We start from the raw sequence: 25,636 nt of genomic DNA on the forward strand, positions 1-25,636 counted from the left end.
AAGCAAGTGTCTATACAGCTCACGGTTGACTGTAACGTTCTGACCATATTTATTTGTGGAGACATATGGGCCAACGATTCCACCGGTCCTTAAAGAGCACCAAACAGTGAGTTTTTCTGAATGTAATGGTGTTTCGATAATAGCTTAAGGATTATCATCGCTCCAAATGCGGCAATTCTGCCATTTAACAAAAAATGTGCTTCATCACTGAACAAAATTTTCAAATGAAGGGTGTGTGAAAATTGAACCTACAGGTTACGCCATGTACGCGCTAGCCTCGGCGGCCACATTAATGCTATAAATTATATAATTAATAAAGCTAAATGGATGGATATTAAAAAAGTTTTTTTTTCTGTTTTATTTCAATTTAAAGTTCTTCGCCCTTAAAATAAACCCCTTTATTATGCTGCAGTGATGCAATGTTACTGCATTTACGAATGCACCAATTACATTTTTTGTCCAATTACTTGGATGTAGTTATGCTCTTCCATTCTTTGAGGTCTGATTGTATCTTTATCTGATTTGGTATTTTTTTAAAGTAAAATCTATGCAATAGCAATCTGAAATGATTTTGTTTGACGATATATACGAACATTAAGGTGGTCCCGTTTATATGAAGCCGAAAACAGTTTTAATGTTAACTTCAAAATATGTACAAACTCTCTAATTGTTTGTCCTAGCAGTAATCATAAGTCAACTGGATCGAAGGACTAAAATGATTTTTTTGGGAATTTTCTTATATTTATTTAAGTTTATAACTACTAACAATCTTATAATTAATCTGTAACAAAGGCAATATGCCAACGTTTAGGAATAAGAATAGGGAGGCATACTGACAAAAAGTTGGGATAATTTTGTTCAAATTACAGCAAACCGCTAAGCTTAAAATACATTTTCAACTCGACTACCGTTACCGCTAGCCAAATAACTGCAAAAATACAGTTACCGATATAATTGTGGATGTCATTACCTCTATACTGTAAATAACAGTACTATATGTATATACAAAAACCAAATGTTTGAGAAGGGCTCCACGTACATTACAATTTTTATACCCTTCACCTTCGTGAGAAGGGTATATACATATAAGTTTGTCATTCCGTTTGTAATTTCTATATTTTCATTTCATATATATTCTGGATCCTTATAGATAGCGGAGTCGATTAAGCCATGTCCGTCTGTCTGTTGAAATCAATTTTCTGAAGACCCCAGATATCTTCGAGATCCAAATCTTCAATAATTCTGTCAGACATGCTTTCGAGAAGTAATTTAAAATCAGCAAAATCGGTCCACAAATGGCTGAGATAAGAGGAAAAAAACCAGGACAACCTCGATTTTTGACCTATATCTGGATTACTAAGTCATTAATATTGACAATATGGATATCTAATGATAGATATTTGAAAGACCTTTGAAACTACGTATATAATAGTAAGTTGGACCTACAATGGGTCAAATTCGGAAAAAATAGTTTCTAACCAATTTTTTTTTCACTAAAAAAAATTAAAAAACAAAAATTTTTTTTTAAAAATTTAAAATTTTAAAAAAAAAATTAAATAACAATTCGAAATTTTTTTTTCCAAAATAATTAAAAAAACAACTTTGAAAAAAAAAAAAAATTTGTTTACATTCAAATATTTAAAATTTTTATTTTGAAGTATAATTTGGTGAAGGGTATATAAGATTCGGCACAGCCGAATATAGCACTCTTACTTGTTTTATATAATTTTGGCACGTAGAGTTTTCGAGATATTTTCAGGAAAAAACTTATTTTTTTTTACAGATTTTCCTCAATATTTAAGGATGTTTGCAGGATTATGTAAGGAATTGCTAAATTTAAATTTTTCAGTTAAATGCCAGCATAACAAAGTTATTTTGAATACTACATAAACTAAACAATTTTCATCACGGTACACAGAGGTTATTTTTAATTTTATAACCAGACAACCAGGCAACCGTGAACAACCTTATTTTTATACCCTTCACCTTCGTGAGAAGGGTATATATAAGTCATTCCGTTTGTAATTTCTACATTTTTCATTTTCGACCCTATAAAGTATATATATTCTGGATCCTTATAGATAGCGGAGTCGATTAAGCCATGTCCGTCTGTCTGTCTGTTGAAATCAGACCAGATATCTTCGGGATCCAAATCTTCAATAATTCTGTCAGACATGCTTTCGAGAAGTTTGCTATTTAAAATCAGCAAAATCGGAGATATGAGCAAAAAACCGGGACAACCTCCATTTTTGACCTATTTTTGATCAATATCTGGATTACTAAGTCATTAATATAGACAATATGGATATCTAATGATAGATATTTCAATGTCCATTGCAACGATGTAGATAATGCTATAGTAAGTTAGACCTACAATGGGTCAAAATCGGGAAAAATATTTTTTGACCCGAATTTTTTTTTCATCAAAAAATTTTTTTTGTCATACATTTTTTTTTCCAAAATAAAAAAATTTTAAAAAATTTTTTAAAAAAAAAATTAAATTTTGTTTATATTTAAAAAAAATTATGTTAAAGTATAATTTGGTGAAGGGTATATAAGATTCGGCACAGCCGAATATAGCTCTCTTACTTGTTTTGTATTTATTTTTCCAATTGAATTCAATTACAAATTTTAAATTAAAACAAGTAAGAAAGTATGGTCGGTCAAGCCCGACCATATAATACCCTACACCAAGTAAATGAGTAAAAATATTTTTCTTTTAAAATATCAATAATTTATATTCATGAGTGATTTTCGGAAGTGGGCCTTATATGGGAGCTATGACCAATTATGGACCGATCGTAACAAAATTTGGTGACATGGATTTTGTATATATAAAACTTATTTGGAGCGAAATTTGTGTAGATACATAGATAAATTAAACATTTATGACCGATAAAGTCCAATTTCGAGGGGACTTTGTATGGGGGCTAGGTGAAATAATGGACCGATTTCAGCCAGTTTCAATAGGCTTGGTCCTTGGGCCGAAAAATAATATGTACCAAATTTGATCGAAATATCTTCAAAATTGCGACCTGTACTCTGCGCACAAGGTTTACATGGACAGCCAGCCAGCCAACCAGACGGACGGACATCGTTTAATCGACTCAGAAAGTGATTCTAAGTCGATCGGTATACTTTAAGGTGGGTGTTAGACTAATATTTTTGGGCGTTACAAACATCTGCACAAACGCATAATACCCTCCCCACTATGGTGGTGTAGGGTATAATTATATGTATATTTTTTCGAACATCCAAGAAAAATGTTTAGTGAGAATAACAACTGAAATATTTAATTTACATGTCAAGAACTTAACGAAACTATTAAAAGTATTCAATATCTAAAACAATCCAAAAAGGACACCAATAAAGCTTAGAAAAAACTAAAAAAAACTGCGATATTCATCATGCTTTCGATTTCTCAGCGGAAAAGTTATTCCAAGACAAGTTTTATTAATCTAAAGAAAAAAATCGTTTAAAAGGAAAAACATTAAATTATATTCTTGTTATAAAAGATTATTTCAGAAAATCTCACTAAAATCCTAAAAAAAGCTCAAATGTGTATAAAAAAAGGATCTCAAATACCATATTTGATATTATTTTTTGGTTGAATTGTTGTTTTGTTTGTTTTTTTTTTGTTTTTGTAGACAAAATTCGTGGTTGTATTTTCAATTTAAAATTAAAATAGATATTATTCGGTTAATCGAATAATTTTAAATTAACCGATTATTAACCGAATAAATCTAAACCCCGACTAATTATAGTTATACTAGACACAGAACATACAACAGCTTGGTTAACCAATTAAACCAGAAACCCGATTAATTGAATACCCTAGTATTTACCCTAATCTACTACGTCTGAGCAGTGATGGAATGATACGACGACGATGTGTTGTTTGAAGTAAAAACGATATACATAGTACTAATAATTTGATTTTTTAAAATAATTTTCATTTTAAAAATGACTTAGTTTATAGAACCGAAAAAAAATTCAGATACATATATTATACCACAGATATTTCGTGACTCCATCTGCAAATGGTGTAGTTATTAACTTATTTAAAATCCATATAAAAATTCTCGCAAAAAGTTTGTATTTTTGTTTTCGTTTCTCATTATTTGTTAAGTTTAATAGTTATTTTTCTTGTTTTGCAATTGATACTGTGAAAATACAGTTTAGTTTTAAATATTAATAAATATGTTTGAAGGTTTTTCAAAAACCTGTAGGTATACATTTTTTTATTACAAAATTTTTTCATAATTTAGACTTATTAATTTGAGTTAAAGCTAAAGTATTGAAAAGTTATAGTTCTTTTTTTTGTTTTGTTTGTTAATGTATGTATGTAAATGGCAAAATAATAATAAAACAGAAAATCTTGTTATTATTCGTGTATATAAGTTTATAAAAAGGTACGTACATTTTATATCATTAAGCAGAGAATAAAATAAAAATATAAAACTAAAAAACTAAAAAAACAGCACCAAATACATTAGTTAATACATTCGAAATTATAAAAATAGTCATAAATAAAAATATATGTATATAAAAAATATAATATAATAAAAAATACAAACAAAAAAGTTAATACTAATAAAGAGTTAAAATACTGTTTATAACAGTATTCTAGATTTTATACTTATAAGTATATAAAAAGACAAGAACATAGATTTCATCATAAATTCTAAAAAATTAAATTTAAAAAAAAATAACTTTAGGAAAGTTAATTTTTTTTCTGTTTCGATTTGTTTCAAAGTACAAAAATAAATAACAATACTTAAGTTCAAATGTGCAAATATCACTTATTTTTCTATCATTTTCATTTCAATGTTTTTTCTTTTATGTTTCTTTTAAAGGAAGAGGAGTACTAGTAGTTTTAGTAAACCAGTTGTAGTATCTGTCACAGAATTATTATCGCGAAACCAAGGGAGTCTGTTTTGTGCGCTTATATTTATGGCAACGGCGTACTGTATTGCTCCCTGGTCTCAGACATACTCAATTGTGTTTGGCTCGTTTACCAAACATGTAACCCTTCCAACGTTCGGCAGTCTGTGAAATAATTGGATCCGAATCGATGGTTGCCAACAACAGCAACTGATTTACATGCGTGGCATGATAATCCCAACGTGCTAAATTTGGCGCAACACCCAAACTTAAATGTCGTAGATCGTAACTGGTCCCTGAGCCAGTGTCGTAGAGTAGTAACATTTTCTTTAGGGAAATCATGCCCTGATTAAAAAGTTTACCAGCTTCATTGGCAATATTGGAGGGAGCCGTTGAATTAAGATCGTACAGTCCCAGCAGGGAGTAAATAAAACCGTTTAACACAAAAGAAGCTGGAGTTGTTGGATATTCTTCATACCTGGAAAGAATCGGAAAAAATATATTTTTAGATTTATAATTATTATAGCAAACAATTTTTTGCTTATACCACCAAAGATATTGTTACAGACATCTGTGCATGTTTATACCTTTTACTTTAGAATAATATAGTGGTGGAACGTAACGAAAAATTTCGCTAAAAAAATAAATTTTTGAACCTTTACTTTTCTGAATTCGATAATATTTGGTATACATGTTTTCCATAGCCATTCAATTTATCTCGGTTTTTGGTTCATTTTTTTAATTAGGTGAGTGCAAAATATCTAAACTAAAAACGTTTAAAAACTTTAGAACTGTTGTTCAGATTTTATCTCATATTAATGCTAATGAATCGTAGTTTTTAAAGATTTTTTCTAGAAATCAAAACAGGATAACTCCAAAAAAAATCCTAGAATTAACAGTTCAAATTATGAGAGATCATTTCAGGTTCGAACTACAAGGATTTGGAATATTCTACCCAAATCCTTCAGAAGATTTAATTTATCAGATAATAACTTTAGAAACAAGCTTGTAGAATATTTTTACCTTAATGATCATGAAATTGAAGATTAATTTATAATAAATTTATAAATATTCCTATTTTGAACGTAATTTATATCATATCTTATTTAATTTATTATTTTTTTTTTAATTTTCATGTTTAATTTAATATCTAGTTTAGTATTTAATGTGTAAATTATTTTAAGCGATTGCAAATTGTTTTGGATACTTTTTTTTTATAAATTGTATTAATTATAAAAAAAAGTATCCTGCTTTAAAAATATTTAAAAAAAATCAGAATGGGGAGTTCACCAGATAATTTAAATTTAATAAAACTAATTGTAATAATTTGATCATGTACTTACCAATAATATTTATCCATAAACTGCGCCAAAACACCACCATCTTTCGAAAACACCCGATATGGTTTTAAACCTAACGACGCCGCCTTTAAGTACCTTTTATCACCGCCTGAATGCCAATAGGCCCTCGCCAACACCGAAATTGCATGCCCCTGGCCCATAGCTGACAGCCAACCAGATCTCAATTCGGCAAAACCATTTAGACTACGTTTTACTGGATTGGGCCAGCCACCAGTACGTAAATCTTGATTATTTACAAACCATTCGGCAGCATCATAGAAATGCGCCAAATGATTGTACGTCGACAATGTAATATTGTCAAAGAAACCTATACCCATTAATGATATAGACACAATACGTAATTCGGAACGTTTGATTTTAATGCCCGACTTTTTTGGACTCTCCATAGCCAGGCCCTTTTGAACATCTATATGAAGATCGCGCGTTAAATGTCGCCATTTATTAAGGGCCTGTACGCTGAGGCCATAATAAATATTCTCATCTTGCACACTCAACAATAAATCGGCTGGTATGTAGTGTACTCGATAAGATCGTTTTGTTTCGTGGTTTTCTACAGTCACCATTAGACTGCTGCTATTGGTAATAAGCAGTAAATCAATATTTAACACCAAGTCTAAAGATTGATCTATGTTATTAAGTGTTATAGCGCTATCAAAATCTATAGCAGTTTCATACTGAATAACTGATGAGTTAAATTTTGGATGCCATTTACGTGTAAGATTACTTGTTCTGGGCACGGACCAAGAACTTTGCACATTATCGGCATTTTCTAATACCTAAAAGGAAAAATTAATAGTTTTTATATGTATTTTAGTTGTTATATTAATAAACTTACTCTTATTCTTGGTTCCGGCTCTGTAAGGTTCTTGCTATAGTGTGATAGGGCAAACTGGGCTATTTGCGTGGGATAAAAGTAGCCACGTTTTTCCCATTGAATACTTATGGGCACTCCATCCGCAGCACTTATGCATTTAACACGATCACGAACCTAAGAGAAGAATTTCACCAATAATATGCTTAAATATATTAAAACTTATCATTTGGCTTTTGTTATTTTATCTTACCTCTACATTATAATTTTCAAAATACATAAACAATCCCCGGGGATCATATTTACCCTTAGGTAAATTTATTTTCGCCGTACTATGCATCCACATGAATTTTGGTACTGGCGATTGTGCATCATTAATACTCTCAATGGCTTGAGGAGACGAGGGACTACTCATCGATCCGGAAATATCGAAATAATTACGTATAAATGAAAATGGCAAATAGACTTCATGATCTTCCTCGTCACGTTTACAACGTATTGTGTATTCTTGATTAATTAAGCATTCTATATCTTGTAGAGGCGTTAAATCACTGACATCTCCTTCTACTCCGCCTCCTCCAGCACCTTCGCCTAAATTATTATTAAGTAAGTCACTATTGCCGCCAACTGCGTACAACTTGCGATCCCATCTTTTCACCAAATCATGGGGAAATGTAAATTCCGCACAACGCATGTAAACAGCACAGGTTATAACTACCACGGCAACGGTGAGTAGCAATAGAACAGCTTTTAAATTTAAACGCATGATGAAAAAGAATATCGGTTCACGCTGTAAGAAGAGAAACGAAAAATTTAATGCACAATGAAAATAATAATAAAGTCAATCACTTTGGTTTGTTTTATGGTTGGTTTGTTTGTTTATTAATTTTTTTTTAATGTTATCAGTATCATTATCACTTTTATATTGAAATGATTTCAAATAATATTGATTGTATGAAAATAGTAAAGGTGTTCAGTTTACAACATACTTGTTAATAATGTAATAATTATTTCTTTTTTTTTTCAAATAAATAAAAAAAAGTTTTCTCTTCCTAAACTTGTTTTCCTCAAACAAAACGTTTAAATTTGTTACACTGGAATTTTGTTATTCTAACATCCAAGTTGGAATGTTGTTGATAGTAGACTAACATATTTATGCAAAATAGTTTGAGTGAACCGAGAGAAAACTGTGGTCAAGTAATTAAAATACTATTAGTTGTTCGGTGATATATTTTTTGAATCTACTGTTCTAATCTTTTCAATTCGTGTTTATCTGTCAGTTGGTCTGCCCTGCATGTTTGTGTGTGCTTAGGATGATTAAGAAAGATGGGATTTTTTTTAACAGGTAGCCAACTCAATTATTACACACAAATAAAGAGAAAAAAGGGTCATCATAATATTGAGAGAAGAAGAATTCTGTGCGTTAAAAGACTATAAAATAATTACGTACAACACCATAAACTAGAATTTTATATCTGAAAAATATTTATACGAGGGTGGTTTATGAAATTTTCCAAAATAAATTTGAAAAGATGACAAATTATATTACTAGCCCCCAGTAACTCGAAGTCTGGTTAAATATTAACAAATTGTTATACTGTTGGTTAAAATAATTTTTGTTAAATTATAATTAGATTGGGATGAAATTAATATTTTTTTAAAAAAATATTTTTGTTTAAATTGTTTATATTTTTATTGACATTATTATAAATATAAATTTTAAACCATTCGTGACCCACAGATTAATATATGTAAGTGTATCTAATTATGTTTAACAAAATTTATTTGTTTTGCAAACAAATAGGTATAAAATATTTTTTTTGAAATGAGCAAATTTGCGCAAGTTGTGATGATAGAATATAATTTTCAACATACCAATCTAATTTTTAAATCAATGATTTTACGATTACTAGAGTTAACACGTTATTCTACATCTGTATAAACGTTTTGATATTTTTTAATTTTTTTTTTAAATTTTAATAAAAACAATTTTAACTTGTTTTAATTTCATGTTGAACATTTATTTTGATTAATAACTGTAATAATACATATGTATATTCAAAATATATTGATTTGTTTACTTGAGGTGTTACAAAAACATATTATATTTGCTGTTACTCTGATGTACGTGTGTTCTATTATACTACATCACTGAAAATAAAAATTCGAATATTGAGCTTTGGCAAAATTGTATTTGGATCTATGTGCAATAAATAGCAGGACTATCACCGTTCAAGTTAATTTTGTTTCATTAAGCTGGTTTGCTGATCGGATTTAAACCCGATGGAGAACTAAAAATTAAACAAAAGTGAGAGGACATTGATCTCAATTTTCTTAAAAACTTAGTTTAATCAATACCGTACAGTATTTTTTGGCAATGAAATACTAAAATTCAGATTATAAAAACAGCAATAAATGTAGAATTGAAGCTTTAGTTAATAATATTTTAAATGAATTCAACAAAAATTAAATGAACGAATATTTTACAGCTTGAATATTATTTCAGAAAAAACGATAATATCCTCTTTATAATTCATACTCACGCAAATCACTCATAAAAGCTTTTTATAAATCTTGGTACAAAAATTATGCAAAAATTACTTTGCTGAATTCTCTAGTACACTATTCTCACTCACTCACGAAAATGGTCATTATGCTCTTTTAAATGTAGGTATCATATTAAAATTCAGCTTTAATAAGTTTAATAAAAACATACAGTGGTGGACAGGTAATTAAGACAAAAATTGTTTGCTAAATTCCATGTAATTGTCAATTATTTTTTCAAATATTTCCACAAATATGTATACATGAGGACTGTTTTAACACACAAGTGTGTTTTATTCGACTGTATCAATTCATACATATTCACCACGAACTCATAAGATTTTTCTACAACTTGACCAAAATTTTTTTTAAATAAACATATTTTCTCACTTTTATATCATTATATTTTTATTATTATAAAATATTCGGAACAAATTTCGTATTTTTAGTTCCATTAGTTTCGGTCATATCTTGTTATTAACAGCGGATGTTCGCTGAGGTGGGTCAACGTATTTCCACATATATCTGTCCATATATGTTTTACCGATTTTTCCAAACATTTTTGAGAAACTAGAAACATCAATAATAAATTGCATACCCTTAGAGATCCTTTTATTTTGGCTCTAACGCACTTAAAATTCAGTTGATGAAAAAAATTCAAGTATTTGTCTTAAATTGGTGGCCACCACTGTAAATAAAATATTTCAATTCGAGCAGTCGAAGTTTTTCGCAGCAAATTATCTCAAAGTCCGCGATTTGTGCAATTTAACATTCATATTCATATGGACAATTCCACGAGAATGACTACCACTACTAAAAACCCTTGAAACTTTTTTTCAAGATGATTTGAATGGGAGAAAACACTAAAATATTACTATGTGTAAGTATTTACAGCTTATTACAACATTTTATTTGCAAAAATAATAGTTTAAACTGACTATATTTAATTTTTTTATTTAATTGGCCTGTTTTAGGCTAAAATTGCGGTTAAAACTAAGCTCCCAATTAACATATAGTGTGAAATGAATTTGACCCTGATTGTTTATTTGCTATTATCAAAATGATTTATTGAAACCGAATGTATATTTTCTATTATTTTTTTTAGTTTTTGTATACATATATTTACAGAATATATATTGTTTTACTATAAGAGAAAAATCTGTCACGTACGGTATGTCACGTACGATATTAAATTTTACTTATTATAAATTCATCCAAAGATTGTTTTTATTTAAATATAACGGATTGTAAAGGAAAAATATTTCGTTTAGTGTAAGAAATTAAAAGAAAATATATGTACGTCTCTCAGATTCGAAAATTTTCGCATTCCTCAAAATGACTTCGCTCGATATTTTGGACAACAATGTTTTGAATGTACATATTATTTTTTTAAAATATAGTATACTCTGAATGGAACATAATATAAAGACCAAATTATTTTTCAGATACTCTTATTTTTGCAAAATCTATTATATATGTATATGGAATTGTCCATATGTAATTAAATTATGGACGTTTACTTAGGGACAGCATAAAATTTGTATCCGACAACGTATAATATTTACAATATATATTTACAGCAAAAATACATTAAGGGTCCTCATGTACACGCTTAAAAGCCTCGCAAACTGTGCAATCTGTGCATTTTTACACTCTCGCAAATGAACTGTCAAAAAATTTATGGAAATTCGTTTGCACAACTCCGATAAGTTTGCGCGACAATTTAGACTCGCAAACTTGAATTTATTGTGCATTTGATGAATCAGCTGCTTTTGTTTACTTTTATTTATAAGAAATAAAAATCAAATAAAATATAAAAATTTTGTGCATGTGAAAATTGTGTAACTTTGGAACAGAATGATTGTATTAAATGACATTGTGTAAGAAAACATTAAAAAACAGCTAGAACATAATCAAAATCCTCCAAACTATGTATACCACCATTTGTTCCAATGATTTAACTTTCATTCAACATTTTTAAAATTAAAATTTATACAATTTAAAAAAAAAATTATTAAAGCTTTTGTTGAATTTATTTTTATTTGACAAATATGTATAAATTTTCTGTATAAACTTGCACAAAATTGAAAAGGTGGGTTCATGAAACACGTCGCGCAAATTTGCCCATTTGCACAAATGGGAAACTTAAGCGTTTAAATGAGTACCCTTATTATTTAATTCTCATTAAAATGTATTTATTTGTAAAAAAAAACTTACAAAATTTTAATAATTTAGAATAATAATAATATTCTTCCAAAAATCTAGTAATAATTGAATTGATGTGTAATTGAATTGCTTGAAAAGGGCCACGAAGCTCAAATATAAATACTAAGGCTAAAAGTCAAATAAAAAGGCTACCCTCGGAAAGGCTGCTAAAACTGATGAATCAACACTTTTTTCATTAGTGCAAAATGAGAAAAAAACATCAAAAAACACAAAGGTTTTCGAAATTTTATTTGTAAAATATGCACTTTACCTGTAAATTTAGAATTAATAAACATTTTAGGATGAGTACTTTAAATTATTATCATTACTTGATTTATTGGCAATTTTTTATAATTTACTTCATTTTTATGTTGTCATATTATTCAAAACAACAAATTAGATTTTACTATTAATATTCTTATATTTACAGCAAAACGTACTGTATTACATATTAAACATATTTATAACGCCCTAAAATTTATTTACTTGACCTTGTTAATAGTTTGCCTAATAATAAAAAAAATTGTTTATTTTTATAAAAAGCAGATGTTTTCTTTTTGGTAATCTAAATATGTACAATAATTATGAGTTACTATGTATATAAGAATATTTATAATTAAATTCCAACATTAAGTCAATACACATACATATAACAAAGTATAATCCAGAAAAAAAAAAACATAAAATTTAACACAATTAAAAACTTCATTAAATGTGGTTTTTATAATTATAAATTTTGGGGGTGATATAAGAATGTTCAAAATTGTTTAAACAGACATTGTTATATTCAAAATAATTTAATAATTATTATTATAGCTAAGCTAAACTATACGTGACAGTATTTCTTTTAGGCATTAATAATTCTCCGTCAATTGTTGATTATTTCTCCATATGATTTCATGTTCTTGTTGAATAAAATACTTTAGACGTATATCTTTATATAAAACAAATATGTGGTGGAAAATTAATATTTGTAGAGCTGTTCAGTAAATAAATTGAAGATAATTAATTGTGTTATTATTTAAAATTTATTATTTAAATTAAAAACTTCTTATTACCTATACCAATTAAATATGAAATAGATTCCACTAGCATATGTTCTCTGCTACCAATAGATAAAATTATGATTAAATATATAACATCACATATAATGCCAACAATAGCCAAAATAATCCAAGGAATCATCAATAAATGCCGTTTCTATAAGGACATGTAAATTATTTAGTATCTTTTGTAATATAATACATAATAACATCTTTTATATGAACATTACCTTAACTATGCCAAAAATAAGTAAACTGGAAACCATAGACATTACCAAACATATGACTAGAAATATAATTGGCAAAGTATTGCTATGTTGCAAATTTCTTTCGGAATTGATTAAGAGTGTAGTAAAAAATATGCCACCAATAATATAAACAACTACACTTAAACTAGCAATAGCTAAACCAAACACTAAACTATTGCAATATTTCATTTCTTTTTTTTATATGTCTATAATAAGTCTGTGTAACACAAAAATGTAATCGAAATGAAATAGAAATCTGGATTAAATATGAACAAAAGTAAAAAAATAAAATGTAATTCATTGCCATATGCGTATTAAAATCTGCTTCATGATGAGTGCCAATATAATTCCATAAAATGAGAGCAAATTAAATTATATATTTAGTACATTACGACTATGGATTTGAATTCAAGTTCAGGCACAATTGTTTTATAGTTTAATACTGATAGAATAAAAATCGTTTATATTTTTGTTTTGTATTTCCATGAGTGTAAACAAAAATCTTAAAAGAACGTGGGTTCTTTTCGAAGTAATCAAAGAATTTATTTTACAAAAAAATATGCTTTATATAAAAATTAAATAATTTGATTTTATTTAAATTAAAATAATCTAGCATAAAATATTTCTTTCTTTCATTATATTCAAAGGTTCGAAAGAATTAATTCTTAATTAAATTTTCGATATAAGAATAAATTTAATCTCTTAACCATTTTGTTAATGAATTCATTATGAAATAATTCACAGGCTTAATTTGTATTTCAAATGCATTGAATGCTATCCTTTGAGAATTCATGCTTTATAGAATTAATTCCATATTGAATCATTAAAGTTTTTTTTGAATTCAAATCCATTTCAAAATAGCTTTAACCCAGATAGCGCTGTTTTTTTTTTTTTTGAAAGTTTAATTTTTATTTCGGAACGTAAATTCCTAATATACAATTAAACCACGAGAAACTTCTTTTATCAGCTGACGCTTTAAGGTTCAGAAGCTTCATAACATGTAATAAACAATAAAAATTTAAAAAAATGTGCATTTAAATGCACGTACAAACCCGGTTTTCCCGTTCTTTTAAAAGGACGGTTTCGCTAAGTGGGTTAAAAATGTATTGAATGATTCAATTTTTCTTTAATTCAAAGCAATTACAAAAAAGCTTAAGTCAGGGGCCGAATTACTGCATTCGATATCGAGTAAATTCGATCGTAATTTTCTGATTTGAGATTGTGGCATTCGATATCGAGCATGAAATTTAGTACATTTTGTTATAATTACGATATCGAAATCATTTTTCGATACGATAGTTCATTAGATCACGAGTGCGGTAATTCGGGCCCAGCTTTTTCAATTCAAAACTTTTAATTCAATTTGTATTAGATATAATTAACAATAAATTAATCATTCAAAGGTTGAATAAATACTGTCATGAATTAATTCCGCTATAAATTAATTCAAGGATGAATGAATTCTATTTAAATAAAAGTCATTGAATGATGCTAAATAATTAGATGTGAATGGCAGTGAATTGAATTAATTAATTCTTATTTAAATTAAGATCTGTTTATATTTTATATTTATCATTATGGCAACGTCTCCATATCGTATTTCGATAGTTTTTTAAAAGCATTTTTAACTCTTGCATAGATTTATTGAGGACTTATCAAGCAAACCTCGTTAGAAGAACCAGTAGTGTCATAGGCTTGCCAGACTATCGGATTTATCTACAAAGTTCGGGACTTTAAAATGCACAATTAACATCTTAAAATATTTCTGGTATTTCATGGACACAAAGTGTCCATCGTTATCGATAGCAAGTATCAAATATCAATAAAGGTATTTACAGATTATTTGTCAAATACTAATGTATCATAATACAATTTCATTGTCTAAAGAAACATTTTATCATGGCAGAATGAATCAGGTACAATTTTTAGGGAGAGTTGTCAATATTTACCCCTACACCGTCAAATAAAGCATTTACTCTCATCACTTTTTATTTTTTTAGTGGTTTTTGTACGTTATATTAAAACCAACACATATTTATTTGGACACATTTTAATTTGAATTAGATCCCTGTAGCCAGCCTAGGACCATATGTCTCTATGTCATGTATTTTATTAGATTTTTTATAATAACTAAAAATAAGGTAAACAATAATTGTGAAGAAAATATAAAAAATAAATAAAATTTGCACAAAAAATCAATAACGCTATGTTACACCAAAAATATGCAATGGTTCCCATATTCTTACAGTTTTTGTCGATCACTTCGTATAGTACTTCTTTTATTAGCAAATGTAGTGAAATTACGATATTCTTAAATTTACATCTTGAAAAAATCATAAGTATGTTGTTTTGAAATTTATTTTAAAATTGTTTCTTTTATTAAAAACTAGTTGACCCTCCCGGTAGCATTTACTAATGTTAGTTCTTCTAGTTTCTCCAACCCACATACACCTGCCTTGCCTGTTCTTATTTATTTGCAAATAAAATATTAAAATTTGTACTGCATACTTTAGGGAGCTTTTTTATGACAGTTGACCGAGTTTTACCCGGAATTTTTTAATTTTTTTTCTTTACAAACTATCTCCTGAAAATTTCGAATCGAATAAAAAAAAATCCGCCAAATAGCTATAGCCGCTCTCACGTGATGCCATTACATACATGGACCATTTCATTTTTATATACATACTAGTTGATCGCCCCGGCTTCGCCCGGTAGCATTTACTAATATTAGTTCTTCAAGTTTCTCCAAACCACGCACACCAGCCTGTTCTTATTTATTTGCAAATAAAATATCTAAATTTGTACTGCATTAGGGAGATTTTTTTATTACAGTTGACTGAACTCAAAAAAGAATTTCCGAGTTTTACCCGGAATTTTTTTCTTTACAAACCATCTCCTGAAAATTTCGAATCGAATAAAAAAAAAATCAGCCAAATCGCTCCGCCGTTCTCACGTGATGCCATTGCATACATGGACCAATTAATTTTTATATACATATATAGATAGATATACCTTTGGCTGAGGTGGGGTCGTTTAAGTTTCAAAAAACGCAAACTTTAAAAAAAAAAAATATTTTTAACACGCTCTTATTTTAGTGAAAAAGCATACTAAAGTAGATTTTCAAAATACATATGTATGTAAATTAAAATTAATGAGTAATGCAAATTTTTGTGATAACTTGTATTTCGACTTTTTCGGTTTATTTTATACAAATGCACTCGCGTTCCTTTTTTTTAAAAAAAAACTAGCCGACAGTATTTTGCTTAAACTGCCGTAACTCAGCAATTTTTAAAAATCCTTTTTTGTGTAAAAGACAAAGTTGTAAATTTTTGAATACCGTTATTTCAATGAAACAAAGTGGTCAAGAAAAACTAAAAGTATTTCCAACAAAACAGAATTCTACATGAAAAACCCTGAATAATTTTTCAATTGAAGGTTGAAATCTGCAGTTGTTGTTTCGTTACGCGAGAAAAGTTTATTGAGAATTCCCGAGATTTTTTTTAAATTTCCGGAAATTCTTCTTAGAGTATCAATATACACATTGTTGTATTGGTAGCTAATGAAAAACTGAATATCTTTTAATAATGAATTTGAGCTAGTTTTTTTTAGTCACTTATGACTCAATTCTGATTTCTCTTTAGTATAAAATTTTAATTTTAATGAATACCTATAAAATATGAAAGCGACAGTGAACATATTCCCTAGTAATGATTTTTAAATTTAGCTATTGTCAAATTAGCTGTTGCTGGACCAAGTGACTGCAAATTTTTAACAGGTGTATATATTTAAGCACCTAAAAAAAGAATACCCTTTAAACCATTTAAAACAATATAAACGCATCAGAGATCTTAAATGAAGCAGGTAGGAGGGTAAAAAATTCAAGCAAAGACCTTTTTACCATCAATGAATAAAATAAGGGGATTAAAAGAAAACACACACAAAACGTAAACTAAAATTCCATAGAATTGAACTTACCTTTGAATAATGCTTACGCTTAACTAGAGCAGGGTTAATTAGGCTCTTCTTATGTGTCGTATTAATGTTGTTGTCGTTGTTGTGGCTATTTTTAATGGAATGCGTTGTCAGAGAAGAACTACAGCTGGTAGTATTTTTGATGATGCTGGAGGGGTGGCTCATTAATGCAGCTACCAAGGAGGTTTGATCACTGTTAACATCTTGTGCTCGAGAATCATACAAATAATAATTTTGCGACATTCGTTGCAATTGATTCTTGAAAAAATAATCAATTACTTTGGAAATTTTATTAACAATATGCTCGAATAAAAGTGAAATAAAAAATAACACGCACAATTAAACAACTATATGTATGTTGTTTTTTATTATACATAATTTTGTAGAAACTGTGAAAATTCATTCATTTCGTATTTTAATTAATTATATTAAGTTGCAATTCACACACATGTAACGTTTTAAAATGTATAATTATTATTCTTGTTAATACTGCATAATACACTTGATATTTTTAAAACTATTTCACTTAAATTTTTCTATTTTTCTTTCAACATAAAAATATCTGGTTCCTCATCTGAAAAAAATCGCAGATGATTTTGACAGTTGTCTGTTTATGTATTTGACATTTCTTTTCGATATCTTTGCAATTTCTTTTGCACTATTTTTCTAAACATGAATTTAGATAAATATAAAACCAGCCGCTGTATTGTTATTAATCTGTAGTAACACAAATCAACCGCTGACTAAGTTTTTGCTGGCATTTGACAGTTGACAAATGTTGCCATCTTTTGTGTGAGTTTTTTTTTGGCTGACATCAGCGGCTGACGTCAGCCAAACCATTTTTTATATATGAAGTTTTTACGATTTAGAATTGGGGGGTCTATCAGCCAAAAAATCCCATAAGAATTACACAGGCATCAGCATGTGAGCGGCTGATGTCAGCCGGAGTATAAAGTTACCAGATTGATTTATTTTAATAATAATCTTTTTTATTATTTTCTGTTTTCTATTTTTTGATATCGTATCAAAAAATCAATAATGGAGCTACATATATTCCATTCATTAGTAGATTAATAAGTTGTAGTTAATTTAGGAGGAACAAAAAATGTTAAATTTAGTGAAATGTTTATTTATTAGTGTTATTTTATGTTTATTTATTTCATATACATTAGCTTCAAATGGAGATCGTACAGGTTTCTTTAATCATTGTCGTCAAAATTGTGAAAGACAAAACTGTTCGGCAGGTGCGAATTTTCCTCCTTTATTATTAACTACATACAGTGCTATAAGTTATTAAACTTAACAAAATGTTAATAATTTTATTTAGATGGCTTAGATATACAAGAACAAGCTATTAGGTACTATCAACAAACAGTATTTGACAAGTTATTGCAATGGTCCTGTGCTGATGAATGCCAATACGGCTGTATGTGGCGAACTGTTGAGGCTTTCAAGGATAGAGGTTGGCCAATACCACAGTTTTATGGCAAAGTTTGTTTCTTATTATTTCCATTGTGTAATGCTATTTTTAATTAAAACCTTTCACTCTCCTTTTTTACAGTGGCCTTTTGTGCGTTTCTTTGGTTTACAGGAGCCAGCATCTGTATTATTTTCCATATTCAATATTATTGCTCATTTACGTAATTTACGAAAGTTTCGTAAGAATGTTCGACCAGATAGTCCATGCTATAAGTTGTGGCATGTTTTTACTGCGGTAGGTTTGTGAAAAAATACATTGTTTGAATAGGTATGTTCAGGAACTAAAAACTATTGCAAACAATATACTCAATGTGTGGAGCAAGTAATCTTATGTATAAATAGGCCACACGTTTTTTTGTGGTACACTTTTAAGCATATTATTGTCAATAACATAAAATTAGTTTTCAAAATTCTTTCCATAAAAGTGGTCGACCTAGTAATAATAATTATTTTTCATTTTTTTCATTTCATTTATTTGTGTAATATTAAGCCAAAATGGCCAAAAGTAATAACACCCGAATATAAATTAATATATATTTAATGTATATAGATAAAATTAAAGATTTGTGACTCCCCAGCCGCAATAACATATAAATTAGAAAATCAAAATAATCCTAAATAGGTCCCATCAGTGGAAAACTGTTAGTGTACTTAAAATAGAAAGAAAATCACGAATGAGTAGCACTAGATAAAAATTCCAAAATTTTCAAACGAAAAACATTATTAGATTGCGAAAAAATACGCACGGAGGAATGAGGTAAAATATTCCACAGCCTACCTATTCTCACAACAAACGATTTGTCAAAGTAAGATGTAGAAATTCTGGGTATACAAATTTGTGGCTTTCTAGTGGATCGTGAGAATGTAAATGATGTATACAGCACAAGTGGTCTTCCAAATTTGATTATGTTATAAAATAAAATTATATTTCGATACTTAACAAGTAGAGTATCCAAAACCGAAAACTGGTCAACTGGTATTTTCATCTTTGTAAACTCCTCCGGTCTCGGTTTTTTGACAAACCGGTTTTTGTATGACGGTTAACCGGTTTTAATGAAATATATTTTCTAAAGCTCATTCAAACTTTGATTCCATTTTTAAAAATATTGATTTATTTTATGGAAAGTTGTAGCATTTGACATTTCGTAAAAGATATAAAATAATTGCACAAAGAATTCAAAATGATAAATTTCCATTAAATAAAAATTTAACATAAACCGGTTTTTTAAGACAAAAACCGAAACCGCTTAACCGTTTTTTTAAAAGACAATAATCGAAACCGATTTTTGCAAAAACACACTTTTTCGGTTAAACCGCAAACCGGGTTTTTAAAATTACCAGTTTTTTAGACACTCTATTAACAAGGTCATCAAAAGAACATACAATAAAACGATGAACAAAATCAGAAATATGCACACGACGCTTAACATTATAAACAAACCGGACTACAGAATTAAATATACATTTAATCCTTCTAAAACGTATTGAGCTAGTGCCTGAGTAAACCTCAAGACAATATAATATCAACGACATCAATAATGAATGAGCCATATTATAGCTAATACGTATTATCAAATACAGGTTAAACCAGTATATCTTACACAGAATACTAAAAACCTTACAGTACAATACATCGATGTGATAGTCAAAGGAAAGTTTACTATCCAAGTATACTTCAAGACACTTTAAATGATCAACCAGTTCTACACCAACATTATTCAATACAATATCAATTTCAGGAAAAATAACGGGTAGTTGGCCCAAACATAATAGCCTTCGTTTTGGAGGGATTTAGTACCAAAGAGTTAGAAGAAGTCCAATCAAGAACTCGATTCAGACAGAAGTTAATGAAACACCAGTTGAGTCCAAATCACTTCTAAGTAATAAAAAAAACATCATCAGCATAAATAAAAGTTTTACATAACGAGGAATCAAGAAAAGTGGGAAGATTATTAACATATAAAATAAATAAAAGTGGACCTAAAACCGAACCCTGAGGAACGCCAGATGATAAAGAACGCAAAGCCGAACTAAAGCCCCTGAATTCCACAAATTGAGATCTCTCAACAAGATAAGAGAATATGAGTTTACAAGCCGATCTAGAAAAATGAAACTCATCACAATTTTTCAACAAAATGTAAGTTAAATTGATGATATTTACTGCTTTATACTATGTACACCAGAAGGCTGCTGAAGAAGGATGTAGCGGTCCAGAAAAAGCATTACATTCTTATATGTGTCTGCAAAAATACTATTCAATATATCTTCAAAAAAATCGGAACCTAATTAATTAATACTTGGTACACAGATACCTTAAGGATATACAACATTGCTCAAAAATATTGAATTCATTTTGATTTGTTTTTTTTTAGAATGGTATTTAATAATAGTTCAATTTTAATTGGGTATAAAATATAAAAAGAGAGTAATATATATGGAAAAATTACTCTCTTTTCACACATACGAGTGATACAATAACAAAATACATGCAATACATTCTCATGAATTAGGTTTTTGACAACAGACTTAGGTTTTTGGCTCTCAGTTACCTATCTAGTTGTAGTCTATGTATAAAACTATAAAATGGTACTCAATTAGAAGCACATCCAACTTCTGTAGTTTTTAGAAAATATCTTGAAAACTTCAGGTAGTGAATGCTTTTTAATAAAAATATGCATATGTATGAATGTATATTAATTCGCCATAGTTTTTATTCACTGAACAATATCAATTATGGTGTCACATATAAAATGTAATATGAAATAATTTTGTTTTTTTTTTTGAGAATGCTAACATCAAATTTAATAGTTAAATTCTAATTTTGTTAAATAGTTAAATTCTAATACCTACATTTTAGGTATCCCTCAATGCGTGGATATGGTCGGTGGTTTTTCATGCTCGTGATTTTCCTTTGACAGAACTATTAGATTACGTTTTTGCCTATTCAATGGTCCTAGCTACACTATATTGTATGGTAATGAGGTGAGTTTAAAAAAAGCTTTAATATAAATCAGCGAAATGCAATGAGCTCTCAAATGAGCTCTCTTGTTTTTATTTTCACATGTACGCAAGCACACACATTGTATAAAAACAGTCAGTCTCGCATGAGCATTGATAGAAGCAGGTTGTGTTACGCTTTTATGCTTGTTTATTTCATTATTTCAGCTATTTGTTTTTGTTTTTGCCAGAGAATAATTCTCAACTCATACAACTACAATATCTAAAAACTGTAGTGGTGTGAGTTTGCATTTCGCTGATATAAATTAACAAAAAATAATAAAATTTTCAATTTGTTATTTTATGTATGTATATTTTTAGAATGTTACATAAATATTCCTGGCTTTTAAGGGCCCTTATATCGTTAGCTTTTTTAGCCTACTATATTAACTATTTTGCTTATATAAGTGTGGGACAATTCAGTTATTCATTAAATATGACAACCAATATAGTTACAGGTAAATATTTGCTTTCGTATATTAACTAACACTTAATTAATCAATAATATTTTTATCTTCCAGGCGTTCTTAGTGCTATGGGTTGGTTTCTGTGGTCTTTTAAAGTACGTAAGCAGCGTCCCTATTATCGTAAAATCTTAGGTTTCTATTTACTATTGGGCTTTAGCATGAGCTTAGAACTTTTGGATTTCCCTCCAATTATGTGGATTTTAGATGCTCATGCCTTATGGCACTTAGCCACCACATTTATTACTTCATTATTGTATAGTTTTGCCATTGACGATTGTCAAATGTTGCGCAAAGAAAAATATTATGAATTAGGTGCTTTTAATAAGGAAATATAAATCTAGTTTTATTATTGCCATATAAGGAGTGAGATCGAAAAATTCTTAACATACATATATGTTTATAAAAAAGAAACCACTAAACTTACAGCTTTAATTTTTTTTTTATTTGATTGAAATTATTATTACAATTTACAAAAAAAATTATTTTTATAGTTTTAATCACTAGTGATGAAATTTTGAACCTTTTTCGGAAACCCTTCCATTAACGTTTTTATAGTGCTTTCTGTCACTTTGCTCGAACATGTAGTCCATCTCCGTTTAAAATCTACCACACTTTTGGACACCTTTTTTGTACTCTTCAATTCTCTTTTAACAAGAGCCCAATATCTCTCCACTGGCCTTAGCTCCGGGCAGTTTGGAGGATTTGCCTCTCTTGGTACAAATACCACATTATTGTTCTTGTACCACTCAAGGGCTTGTTTGCCATAGTGACAGGATGCCAAGTCAGGCCAAAAATAAGTGGACACATTATGAAGTCTTATGAATGGAAGCAGCCTTTTTTGTAAACATTCCTTGATGTAAATTTCGGTATTTATAGAGCCCGTTGTAACAAATGAGTGGCTTCTTTTGCCGCAACTGCATATTGCTTGCCATACCAAGAACTTTCTGGGAAATTTTGTCTGCTTTTGGGTCCTAAACTTTTCTTCAACATTCCCTCGAGCATCAGCAACATAAAATTTTTGACCTGGAAGTTGCGAAAAATCTGCCAGAACATACGTTTCGTCATCCATTATGCAGCAAGAATATTTTTTTATAAAACTTGACTTCAATTTCCGTGCTCTGTTTTTGGCCTCTAAATTTTTAGTAGCGTTCCTGTCAGGAACTTTTTGAGCCTTGTATGTTTTTAAACCTGCATTAGCTTTAACTTTTCGTACCAAATAGTCCGAGCACTGAGCTAACCGGGCTGCTTTCCTACCGGATGTGTTGGGAGCTCTTTTGAAAATGCGTTCTATTTTTTTGGCTTTAGAAACATCATGTGGACCATTCCTTCTACCTGAACCAGGTTTTCTATCAACTGACAAGTTCTCCCGGTACTGTTTAATAACATTGGAAACAGTTTGACGGCAGACCTTTGTATGCTTGGCCAACTTTTTGTAAGACCAAGTTGGGTTTTGTTGAAAATATTTAATAATTTCAGTACGCACTTTTTTCTGGTCACTCATTTTAATCAGATTAACAAAAAAATTAATATAATTGACATTACACATAATAACTGACATGTTTTTCAAAGGTAACTTGATCAAAAAAAAATTCAAATAATACTTGGGTTAAAAAATGTAATGAAAAACGTGTGTTAAGAATTTTTCGATCTCACTCCTTAGTATATTGCTCACTACATGTATTTTTAATATGTACTTTTATGTATTGTTTTTTATTAATTATTTATTTAATGTCATTATATTATTATTATTATTATTATATTTTACAATTAAAGTGATTTCCCAATATATAATTGTTTAATTTAAAAAAAAAACCAACTGCGAATTATTTTGGCTTGTCTGCAGATATGTACAATAGATTTATATAATCAGAAGTAATCCATGCGAGTAATAAACTAAATTCGATCAGCTCACATCGGAAAATATTTCACCCAGGCTTATTGACTATCTTCACTAAAGTTTTCGGAAATGCTTTGTATCAATAACTTCTACCTTAGATGTGCATGAAAATGAGTTTGTGATGGAAAAATATACATCATAAATTTAAAAGCAAAAAAATAGTTTTTGTAATTTTTGTAATTTATCTATCTTAAAAAAATTATATTTCTGAATGCAAAACCCTTTAGTTTTTTTTAATAATTACTATCTAATTCAATTATTTTACCTATATAATTTTCACTTATATTTTCTTACTAATAGGAATCTGACCAAATACAAGTAAGACAAAAATCAATAATACATATATAAAAAATATCTTCAACAAAATTATCAATAATGCAAAATTTAAAAAATAAAAAGTTTTTTTGCTCTCTTGAGTTTTCTAAGATAGAGGAGTTTAAATATAATTGCTCGATATGGATTTTCTATGCCCTTCACCATGAGTGACAAGGGTGCATATAAGTTGTTCATCCCGTTTGTAATTTCCACATTTATAATTCAGTATCGTTATAGATAGCGGAGTCGATATAGACATGTCCGTTTCTATGTTGAAATCAACTTTACGAAGCCATCAAATAACTTAAATTTATTCACTAAATTTTTGTCATTAATTTATTTTTCACCATTTTTTTTGGCATAAATCAAGATCATGACAACCATGATCCGTAGTTTTTATTTCGTTACTTTTAATTTATTAATTCCAAAAATATTTAATAATTGATTTTTATTTGACAGCGTTTTTTATACATAAATTAATATCAATTTCACTTTGAAAACTGATTGTGGTCATTCCGAAACAAATTTTCATTTAAATTTTTCTAAAAAAGCGAAATGCGGAATTAATGACAGGCCTGATAACTAATTACAAGCCTAAAAACGTTACAATTTTTGCATGCTGGCTCTTAGTTTAGGAGTTATATGACTTTTTTAATACCTATATATGTAATAGTATATTTAACCCAGATATGCCGACTGCTTGCGCTTTATCATTTTAAAAGTACTTTTATATTATTTTGAAAGCAAATGAGAAATAAAAAACATTGCAAATATAGTTTTTTAAAAAATTTTGGAAAAAAGTGGTTTTTTAAGTCGTCCAATATAGAGGACATTGAGGTCACAACAATAAAACTAAAACGCAATAATGAAACATTCATGCATATAACAATCAAGCTACTCTTCATAAATATACATTCCAAAAAAATATAGTATTTATTCACTTGTAAATGTACACAATTTTACTTTCCGTACAAACGAGATATGTCCATAATGACTGAATATGGGCATTATGAAAATATCATAAATTAAAAATTCAATAACTCAAATAGTAGCAAAAAATAATGCGATCACACAATCTCCCATGAGGTATTGGTGAGTACTAAGATGTGAACAAAAAAATGGTATTTTGATAAACGTGACGTATCCTGTAAACAAGAACTGCATGTAGTACAGTCTGTATATCTGGGTTAATAAATTATATAAAAAATACCTATCATGTGATATATAATACGGTACACTTTATTAACATTGTGAACCATAAATGTATGAGAAAAAGAGTTTTTAGTGAAGTCCCTGCGCAATACAGAAAATATGAATATTAACAGAACAACATAATGAAATTATTAACTGGTACAGGGATCTTGATTTGTTCCTTTTTTTACTCCAATACATATTTATTTCACAAACCTTTTT

At 28.7% G+C, this 25,636-nt stretch overlaps 2 protein-coding genes and 1 long non-coding RNA gene across 3 annotated transcripts; 1 reads left to right on the plus strand and 2 right to left on the minus strand.

Annotated features, from left to right (window-relative positions):
• Positions 1–4,092: 4,092 nt before the first annotated feature.
• Hsepi (D-glucuronyl C5-epimerase) lies at positions 4,093–17,445 on the minus strand. Its single transcript, XM_065510668.1, has 5 exons — positions 17,072–17,445; positions 7,310–7,846; positions 7,081–7,233; positions 6,228–7,021; positions 4,093–5,362 (listed from the first exon to the last, which is right to left on the minus strand). Exons 1-5 carry the CDS (start codon positions 17,309–17,311, stop codon positions 4,996–4,998), a joined length of 2,091 nt encoding a protein of 696 aa, XP_065366740.1. The 5' UTR covers positions 17,312–17,445; the 3' UTR covers positions 4,093–4,995.
• LOC135961622 (uncharacterized) lies at positions 12,387–13,613 on the minus strand. Its single transcript, XR_010576610.1, has 3 exons — positions 13,079–13,613; positions 12,864–13,005; positions 12,387–12,784 (listed from the first exon to the last, which is right to left on the minus strand). It is a non-coding gene; the product is annotated as an uncharacterized LOC135961622 (long non-coding RNA).
• A 673-nt stretch (positions 17,446–18,118) lies between the features above and the next one.
• Positions 18,119–23,827, plus strand: PGAP3 (Per1-like protein PGAP3). Its single transcript, XM_065510669.1, has 6 exons — positions 18,119–18,312; positions 18,396–18,559; positions 18,630–18,782; positions 21,405–21,529; positions 21,866–22,002; positions 22,066–23,827. The coding sequence occupies exons 1-6, from the start codon at positions 18,174–18,176 to the stop codon at positions 22,344–22,346; spliced, it is 999 nt and encodes a 332-aa protein (XP_065366741.1). The 5' UTR covers positions 18,119–18,173; the 3' UTR covers positions 22,347–23,827.
• Positions 23,828–25,636: the final 1,809 nt, after the last annotated feature.

This window comes from Calliphora vicina, chromosome 5 (assembly GCF_958450345.1).
Source record: "Calliphora vicina chromosome 5, idCalVici1.1, whole genome shotgun sequence".
NCBI lineage: Eukaryota > Metazoa > Arthropoda > Insecta > Diptera > Calliphoridae > Calliphora > Calliphora vicina.